This window comes from Sinocyclocheilus anshuiensis, unplaced genomic scaffold (genome assembly GCF_001515605.1).
Source record: "Sinocyclocheilus anshuiensis isolate Anshui unplaced genomic scaffold, SAMN03320099.WGS_v1.1 scaffold1830, whole genome shotgun sequence".
Taxonomy (NCBI): Eukaryota; Metazoa; Chordata; class Actinopteri; order Cypriniformes; family Cyprinidae; genus Sinocyclocheilus; species Sinocyclocheilus anshuiensis.
This window is the reverse complement of record NW_015546014.1, coordinates 330126-340699: the sequence shown is the minus strand read 5'-3', so window position 1 is coordinate 340699 and position 10574 is coordinate 330126. Positions and strand designations below refer to the sequence as shown.

Here is a 10574-nt window from a genome sequence, read left to right as displayed (position 1 = left end):
CTCGCTCTCTCTCTCTCTCTCTCTCTCTCTCTCAAAAGAGCAGGCGACCCAGCAGGCTGGTGGTCTTAACCTTTGATCCCTCTAGGGTTCACGCTGGTTACACAGTGATTTTTGTTGTGTGTGTGGGAATCTTGTCCCTCGGTAACAGGATCAGACACAGGCTCTGTGTGGATTCAAACAGGGATATATGGACAGCAGACACAATGTGACACTAATGCTGTAATGTTTTGACCTGATGCTGCATTAGACAGACTCCGCCTCCTGTGCTTTGATTGACAGTTACAAGAAAGCATTGTATTGGTCCCCTACTTGACCTACACCTCAAGGTTTCTAGCAATGTTAAAGATCTCTGTCAATGAGTAACTAGTTTAAAGGCCTCTAGTTAAGAGTAGACCCACGTGGAAATTGCAGGGTGGAAAATCTGCAGGACTGTGTGGAGTGGATGTAATTAAGCAGCGCAGAGAGTAAGACACTGAGAGCATTATACAATTATCCATAATATTTGAAGGGATAATTCACCAAAAAATGAGCATGTATGAGTCTCTGTTGTTGAATGCAAAAGTCGATATATTTAAGAATGTTTTTAACCAAAGAGATGCTGGCAGCCATTGACTTCTATAATATATATTTTTTTCATACTATGGAAGTCAACCTATGTTTGGTTACCAAAATTCTTCAAAATATAATCTTTTGTGATCAACAGAAGAAAGAAACGATTACAGGTTTGGAATCTGCTTCCAGTGTTGGCCTAATCTAATTGCAATTAATAATTTAAGAATCGATACCCATTTGGTTACTGAGGATTTGTCCTTGAATTAAATTGTACACAGAAGATGTAGCCAATGAATTCAGTTCAGTCATCCGAATGGTTGTGTGTCAGTTGCTCTTTTTTTAGTTTGTGGAAATGAAAGTGTCTGCAGATCTCAGCAGTGTCACCATATTGCCTTCTTACGTACCTACTTACCTCTCTCTTCTCCTGTGTCTGTCGTTTTTCAGATGAACATGACGCCGTACAGAAAAAAACCTTCACGAAGTGGCTCAATGCGCAGTTCTCCAAGGTAACCGTGCCGACAGAGCTCGTGCTGAACTTCTGCACTTCTGCTTCGATGGCTGATCTCAGAGCAGCGTCTCGTGAAGAATAACTCGTGTTCAGCCGGAGATCTCAAACTGTTGATTTCTTCCTAAGCAGTGATGCACTCAAGGTTCCTCGACAGTGTGTTGTGAATATAGTCAATGCTGAAGTGCTTGTTAGGCATGGCATACAGAGGAGACTGTATTAACAACACCGCTCGACCTTCTGCGTCTTATAAAGGACACCACATGAGGAAAATATAAAGAACACAGATATTCTTTAAAGTGTCATTTTATTAAATTCATGCATTTATCTTTTCAAATTAATACGCATTTAAATTGGGATGCATTCAGTTGATCAAAAGTCACTGTAAAGGCATTGGTAATGTTGGAAAACATCAATTTCAAATAAGTGCTGTTCTTTTGAACTTACTGCTTATTAAAGAATCCTAAAAAAATGTATCAGAGTTTCCCCAAAAATATTAAAAAATACACAACTGTTTTCAACATTGATAATAAATGTCTCATGAGCAGAAAATCAGCATATTACATGATTTCTGAAGGATCATGTGACACTGAAGACTGGAGTAATGATGCTGAAAATTCAGCTTTGATCACATAAATAAATTACATAATATATATTCACATAAAACGTTATTTTAAATTGTATACATATGAGAAGCCAGGAGCGTGCTTCTGATTTACATAGACTCACTGTTGGTCAGATCAGGGTTTGGTTTCCTGCAGTGGTGTGTTTGGTGTCTGAAGTCACAGAGCTCTGCTCTCTCTCACTTTAATTACATCACTCTCTCACGTAGTTAATGCTAAAGAGAGCGCACACCGCTTAAATTTGCATGTGAAGGAGAACACACACAGCAACTCATTTGTGTACCGACACTGTTGACAGCTGTTAATGCACAATCATCGTGTTAATGCACAGTTTTAGATGGGCTGTAACTGTAATACGCTCTAAGATTTTCATTCGAACTGAAAGCACAAATCTAGGCTGTGTGCTGCCTGTTTCTGAGCAAAACGCTAGAACTGTGACATTTCATTCACTGATGCTCTTCACTCAGCAGCGCTAAAACCGGCAAAATAAAAACGAAAGAAAAAAACAACAAAAGAAAAAAGTACAAAAAAAACAATTAAAATTTAAATATTAGTACTGTATTTTTTAAGTGTGCCATAAAATAATTGTATTTTATTTAATATTTATTTTATTAGTTTAAAATATAATAGTATCATCACGCTTTATTTTTGATTAAGTGCAATAGTACTATTATTACTATTTTTAGTTTTTTTTTTTTTTTTTATGGGTCACACTGTGTGCAGTGTGAGCGCCAAAGCAAATCTCCAGGTGCTCTCATGGGAACCAGACCGAAAAACATCTGTGCACCCTGTGTATGTTATTATTTAAATGCTGCATGTGCATGTATCGTGGTAATATGCTGAGATAGCTGTAGGTCAATTCTTGGGTTGAGTTCCCACTTTCACTTTCAAAACTTGATTCAGTGGTTAGTTTGTAGTCAAACATGTCTCTACATGGCATTTCTAATATAGTTATTGTTTTAAATATGCTATTATTAATAATAATAATAATACAGTAGTCAATATTTGAAGTGGATTAAAACCATTCATCAAAGTTGTCCTAAAACCAAAACAATACCTGTTCTTGTCTTTTTTGATCCATTTCAAATGTTGACTACTGTAATATAATTATCAAATAATAATTAGCATTGTTTTGCATTTTATTTGTTGTATATTTTAACAATATTTTAATTGTATTAAAATATTAAACGTGAAGGTACATTTTGTTGTTTATTACTATGTGATGTATGATTTTTGATTATTTAGTAAAAAATAAAACAATGTGGAAAAGATTATTTTTTAATGTGCATTTAACTTTACTGTTATGTGTTGTAGACGGGGAAAGCACCCATCCAAGACATGTTCTCTGACCTGAGAGACGGCAGAAAACTCCTCGATCTCCTGGAGGGGCTGACTGGAAACACACTGGTATACAGGAAAACAGTAATATTGAGAAATATTACAATTTAAATGAACTGTTTTCTATTTTTATGTAATTTAAAATCGAATTTACATCTGTGATGGCAAAGCTGAGTTTTTGGCAGTGATTACTTCAGTCTTCAGTGTCACATGATCCTGCAGAAATCGTTCTAATTTGCTGATTTGGTGCTCAAGAATCATTTCATATTTTCAGTGTTGAAAACAGTATATATAATCTATATAATGTTTTAGATTGTATGTTTTTATATTATATAGAGTGTATTATAAGCGTTATAAACCTTAGTGGTTTGGTGTTTTGTTTGAAATGACTTTAAGATACTTGACATTTGATTCAAGCCTAAAAATCTCCTATAATAACTTCTTCAAGAAAACTGCCTGAAAAGTCATAAATCACAAACTGTATAGGTTTGCACATGATTTACATTGAAGCCTAAATCATTAAAAATTTTTATTCATTATAAACTCAAACCTGAAGTTATACTGCATATAGCAAAACTGGCCCAAACCCAGTTCCCAGACCTCTAGCACCAGCACATGGCATTGCAAAGGAAGTGGAATTGTATCTTCTAAAACGCCCGTGTGTGTGTGTGTGCGTGCGTGCGTGTGTGCGTGCGTGTGTGTGTGTGTGTTTGATGGTTGGGAGGGGTTGAGTAGCGATCGAGTGTAATGTGTCTGAATGGTGTGTTATATTTAGCCTCGATCAAACACTGATTTAGAGTTACACACACACAGAGCGATTGAGTGACAGAGGCTGTGGGCTTCATCTTCATCGCTCTTCTTCATCAGTCCTGATTAAACTCATTACAGTGTTTCATCTTCACAGTATGGCCTCATGTGAGATGTAGCTCTTATGTAAAGTAGCACGCCATTATTTTGATGGAGTGAATGGTATCGGATATCAGACTGCGAAACTGAATGATTGTGTTATAGTATTGACATCGTACTATAAGGGAGGCCCGGGTAATTTATCAAATATTTATTTATTAAACATTTTCTTTATGATGATTTTGGTCATTAAGGTTTGAATCAGTTGAAACTGGCTCTTTCAAAACTTGATTCGGTCATATGCTTTTTGTTCATTTAGTTTAATCAGTGTGGAAAAAAGTGTGGATTTTTAATTGTTGCATCAAATATTACAAATCAAATTGGCAACTAACTTTGTTTGGTTGAAATGGTTCTTCTGATTGGAAAAAAAATCACCTTCAAGTCATTTTTCAGCAAATACAATACACATCAAGATATATATTGAATATCGTCAAAAAGGGGGAAAATAGTTGGAGGTTAGTGCATTTTTTATTTATTTATTTTTTGCTTTGTGTTTTGTTTTTGCTTTGCTTTGTTTTGTTTTGTTTTGTGTTTGTTTTGCTTTGCTTTGCTTTGTTTTGTGTTTGTTTTGCTTTGCTTTGCTTTATTTTTGATTTGTTATTTTATTTATTTTTGGAGAGAAAATAATATTTTTATTTAACAAGGATGCGTTAAATTGATCAAAAGTAAAGACATTTATAAAGTTATAAAATATTTATTTTCCTAATAAATGCTTTTCTTTCTATTCATGAAAAAAACCTAAAAAAAGAGGACAAAACAGCACAAATGTTTTCAACATTGATAATAATCATAAATGTTTCTTGAGCAGCATATCAGAATGATTTCTGAAGGATCATGTGACACTGAAGACTGGAGTAATGATGCTGAAAATTCAGCTTTGATCTCAGAAATAAATGACATTTTATAGTATATTCAGTTTTAATATATACATTTTAAATTGTAATAATATTTCACAATATTACTGATTTTTATCAAATTACTGCAGCCTTAGTAAGATTTCTTTAGAAAATGTAAAAAAAAAAATCATATCAACCCCAAACTTTTGAATGGTAATTTATTTTGCTCAACACTATTCCAAGGCATTTCAAAGAAAACATGGTACTATCATGGTGCATGTTCAGAAACACAGTAATACTCTAGCACTGTTTTGTACTGTACATTGGTGAACGTGACTGTATGGTGTAACTCTCTCTGTCTCTCAGACCAAAGAGCGAGGCTCTACTAGAGTTCACTCCCTCAACAACGTCAACCGCGTGCTGCAGGTCCTTCATCAGAGCAGCGTAAGTCTCTCTCTCTCCACCTTCCCATGTGTCTTTGCTGCTGGGTGACTCTCGGGGCTTCAGCTGCGGGAGAAAATTATTTTTATTTCTTGCCTCGAATCAGCTGACAGACGCTGCCTAGGGAACGTACAGCAAGGGCAGTCTAATTAAAACGCTTTACAGTTCCTGTGTGTCTATTAGGGACATTAGCGTGGAGTTTTGATGGCAAGGTCTCTACATTTCGACATGTCCTCTGTCTTTATGCTTTGATGGCCTGGAGTCAGACAGACCAAACAGAGCCACAAACACAGATGCTATAAACAATGTGTTTTTCCTGTCACATTTTGCATGTTCACTCATGTTCCAGATCATTGTCTTTTGTGGACTTAGTGCAATTTAATTTAATTTAATTTAATTTAATTTAGTTATTTTATTTTATTTTATTTTATTTTATTTTATTGGAACAAGTGAGTCAGATAGCTGCAGTTACTGTGGAATAACAGAAACAGTTGAACATGTGCTCTTACATTGTGAGGCATATAATAGACAAAGAAAGCAACTTGTTGAAAAACTAAGAGATATGGAAATCAATGACATTTCAGTTATGAATATATTTCAGAATGCACAGAAACATCTAAGGGTTTATGGTTTTCTTCTAAAATATCTGAGAGATACAGATTTGATTAGAAGAATTTAGTTTTTTTAAATTTTTTTATTTATTTATTTATTATTTTTTTGTTTTGTTTTGTTGTTTTGAATTTGTTGTATCTTAAATTTGTTTTATTTTATTTTACATTTATTTACAATTTTATTTTATCATTTCATTTTTTTATTTTTTATTTAACTGAACAATATTCATATAAACCCATTATAATGTCACATTTAGCTGTGCATTTATTATAGTGGTGTTTCTGTCTCTGTCAGTATATCAGCTCTCTCAGCTGTTAGTAAATTTTTTGTCCACAAATTTTTACAATAAAAATAATGTGTTAAACAAACAAACAATAAATAAATAATCACAGAAATTGTGTGTTTCACAGCCCTACAACAAATATATATAAAGGAAAAGCACCAACAGGCATTGCAAACACTGAACGTTTCAAAAATGACCTAACGTTGGATGATTAATTGTCCTGGCTGATATAAGTGTCTATCATTACCCTGTAATTAGCTGAGCGGTGCATATTCACACAGCACAGTTTCCTGTGTTTTAATCTCTTGAGCGATAAAAGCGCTCCTGGTCCAGATGTTTGCTGATCCTCCAGTAATCTCTCATAAATGCAGCCACATATTTAGTGACGCTGCTGTTGATTGGTTACGTTCTTTGAATATTATACTCTGATTATGTTGAGGTTGAGCTGGCTCTCTAAACGCAGTGATAGAGGGATGTTTGAGGTTGACTCTCTAAGCAAACATGACAGCTTAAGTTGAACGCTTGAATGGTAAGTGTAGGTTTGGTTAATCTACACCTGTAGACACACTGTCAGATAGGCATGTTTACACAGAATCACACACATCACGCCGGCGGCCCGTGATCCTCTCTCAATGCCCGCTTTTCTCTGAGTCAGTGATAGCAGGTTAGAAACAACTGTGTGTTTATATATTCCATATGAAAGCACGCAACGGCATTCAAGACGTAATACAGTATGAAACGTTTACTTTGTAATGTAACATATTTTTGAGTTTAGTTGGAAATAATGAAGGTCAGACTCAGATCTATTTTTAACTGTGGTTATATTAGTCAAAAAGTCATTCAGAGGTGGAGAGTGTTATTAAATACAATTTGAAAGATTATGAAAATAATTTACAGTAAAGTCCCATCATAGCAATGAGCAATTCAGTATCTTTGTTACTGAACAAAGAAACTAAATTGTGTCTTTGTTAATGTTGGGCAATACAAATACAATGGTTTATTGTTAGTTCACGTTACCTCAGGTCCATTTAATAATATTAACAGATGTACATTTTAATTTTAATAATGTTATTAAATGTTGAAATTAACTGATATTAATAAATAATTATTTTTATTGTTAGTTCATGTTAATTAGTGTACTTAAAAGTAATGTTAAGAAATGGAACCTTCCTGTAAAGTGTATTTTAGTGTAAGAGAATTTGTAATTAATCTTGTTTTATTTTTATTTATTATTTATTTTTGCATTTTTGCATCTTCACAGTAAACCAGAAACATTGAAATAATTAATCCTTTTTTTTTTTAAAGAACTGCTTTAGATTATTTGAGCTTAAATACATTTGTTCTTTATTTGTGATTTTTTTTTAATATATATTTTTGTAGTATTTTAAATGTTTTTTTTAAATATTTGTCTTGTTTTTTACATTTTGTTCAGTTTTTTATGGTTTTGTTTGTTTGTTTATTTATTTATTTATTTTTCAGGTGGATCTGGTGAATATCGGCGGGACTGATATTGTCGATGGTAATCATAAGCTCACTCTAGGACTCATCTGGAGCATCATACTGCACTGGCAGGTCAGAAAACACACACACAGCTCTTAAATCTGGATTCTTTATGTGCAAACATATTTCTGAAACATTTTTTTCAAAGACACAAGATGTATATGGGTTTTGCTACTTTTGAGGTTCTGATGTCAAAAGCAAATATGACAAAAACTGATTTGTGAGGACATCTGATGTGCTTTCACTATTAAAATCATGTTTCTAAAAAATTTCTTGGCTGATTCCGATTTCCGATTTTTTTGTAAGTGTGACTTGCCGATACCGATTTTTGCCGATTCCGATTTTCTTTCTAAAAATTATAATTACAGCATATACAAACAAAAATACTTTTTTAATGCAAAAAAAAAAAAAAAATTTCAACATTACAATTCCCCCAATCTGGACAAAGTTACGATGTTCTCTCACTTAATCAACTCTCAAAATAAAGTGCTCTGTGACTAGAAAAGAGGTAGAAATAACAATTAACTGAAAAGGAGTTGCTGTATGTAACAAAACAGATGTCATCTTTCACATCAAATTCTTACATTGTTTCAATTAATTAATTCAGTTAGAGCTGTTACCATTCAAATGAAATCAGTCTGAACAAACTCCATCTTTCCACTGCAGCAAACACAGAAGCTGCATCTGAAGTGGCATTAGATGTATTTACACAGACTGTTTGATGAAGCTGAGGTGCCATAAAAGCATTTACACTGCAACATTTTGGATGCATAAATAATTTTATAGATGAATGTTTTAAATATTTTTTAAAATGTACAAATACGAAATGTTGGGGAAAATGCAATGATAGTTTTAAATATGAAACAAAAACCAGTAGGTGGCAGCAAATGACTTTTTGAATGAGTGAGTCATTTAGTCCTTCATTCAACAGATTCGTTTAAACAGCTGATTCATTCAGAAACGAGGCAAGTGACTGTCTTTATGAATGGGTTACTGAATCATTGACTCACTCGATTCGTTTAAAAACATGAATTTATTCAGTAACAAACACTGCTGTGTTGCTCGGAGACACACAACGGTTCTGCTGTGGTTTTGAATGGAACTATTTTTATCAGCGAAATTGAACAAAAACAGTCAATATTGTGTCAAGTCACTTAATTTTAACTTCTTGTTTATTGAACTACTATTATATAAAATCACATTGCAGTCATGTGGAAACATTTTGGTCGTGCATACCTAAATCATATTATAAATTTATTTTATTTTTCTACCGCAGTATGCATCTTTAACTTTCTGTGTGTGCTGTTGCGCTCATTTGTTTTGAGTTTCTCATTCACTCAGGCTGCGCAAGCCTCATCTGGCATGACATAAATACATTATCAGTCGCCGTAAGTGTGATGTCAAAACGATCATGCGGAAAACCGGCTAATTCCGGTCCCTGGCCGGTCTATCGGTGCATCTCTAGTCCTTAATAATATAGTCTAAAAATCCTCTGTGTGTGTGTGTGTGTGCGCAGGTCAAGGACGTCATGAAGGATGTGATGTCCAGTCTTCAGCAGACCAACAGCGAGAAGATTTTGCTGAGCTGGGTGAGAAACTGCACCCGCAACTATAACAACGTCAACGTGCTCAACTTCACCACCAGCTGGGCAGACGGCCTGGCCTTCAACGCCATCCTACACCACTTCAGGTGACACACACGCGCGCTCACACACGCACGCAAACACTCGCACACACACACATGTGCACGCACAGACACGCACACACACGCAAACACTCGCACACACACACACGTGCACGCACAGACACTCACACACACACACACATACACACACACACACACACACACACACACACACACATTTTTAAACTTAAATGTAACATCGGATGAAAAGGTAGAGAAAAACACAAAGCTGATTTGTATTATCAGACAAATTCTCAGAGGATTTTATGCATGTTTGCACCTTAATCACTAAATTCTTTATGAATTTATGTAAGCAATGTAAAATGTTTGTGGATGAAGGGACTGAGAACAAGTCGGTAGGTCCAGATGTAATCCGGACTTTTTCCACATTTTCTGTTCTGGTTTTGTGTGGAAACCTGCATAATAGGTTTAAACAAAGTGTGTTAAACCGAGCTTAGTACTACTCCTTTATTGGCACCCGAAGAGTTATCAGATCTGCAAATATTTAATAAGCAAACACGCAAGGGTGTGTAGCTATGAATGACAGAAGTAGATGTACTTCTGAAGTACATGCAGAAGTAGATGCAGATGTAGATTCATGTGGACCTGCTTGAATATCTTCCAGATCTGTGGGCTTCATCCACACCGCAGCAGAAATGTGGTTATCGGTCCACATCGGTTCGGTTTCGAAACAGTCAAAACTGCATTCTGTAATCAAAGTGACTACCTGAACTGAATCTCGTCATTGAACGCTGTCATGTCAGCTCTCATTGATGGTGAATGTGTGAACGGCCAGTTAGACTCTTGATGTGAATTGTGTTTCAGGCCTCATGGGTTCAGCTGGGAGGAAGCAGTTCGTCTAACCCCAGTGGAGAGGCTGGACCATGCTTTCACATTCGCCAAAGATCAACTCAACATTGAGAGACTCCTGGATCCAGAAGGTAAAGAAGCATTGTGACACTAGAACTGCTTTAATTCAGAATAGAAGCAGATAGCTATAAACATTTTCCATTGTTTGGCGAAGTCCAGTCATCAGAGATGACTTTTTTGAGATGTGCGTCATACATTGCTACACTATTTACAGTGGACAATAGGACTGCACGATTTGGGGGAAAAAACTAATTGTGTGTATGTGTTTTTTTTTAATGCAAATGCGATGTGTTTTGTGTGCTTGCAGGGCTGTACAATTTGGGCAATTTTTTGTGGCTATCTATATGGCCATTAAAATAATAATTTGAAAATATAATAATAAAATGTAATAATAATTATGATGATTATTAAAAAAAATATGAAAA

General features: G+C 34.9%; 1 protein-coding gene across 1 annotated transcript in view; it reads left to right on the top strand.

Annotated features, from left to right (window-relative positions):
* LOC107698511 (utrophin) overlaps window positions 1–10574 on the top strand; it is a 275871-nt gene that overhangs the window by 30271 nt on the left and 235026 nt on the right. Inside the window, exons 3-8 of the mRNA XM_016499536.1 lie at window positions 997–1058; window positions 2995–3087; window positions 5127–5204; window positions 7576–7668; window positions 9113–9285; window positions 10105–10220. Of these exons, the coding sequence (XP_016355022.1) occupies window positions 997–1058; window positions 2995–3087; window positions 5127–5204; window positions 7576–7668; window positions 9113–9285; window positions 10105–10220 (615 nt within the window). The remainder of the gene's footprint in view (window positions 1–996; window positions 1059–2994; window positions 3088–5126; window positions 5205–7575; window positions 7669–9112; window positions 9286–10104; window positions 10221–10574) is intronic.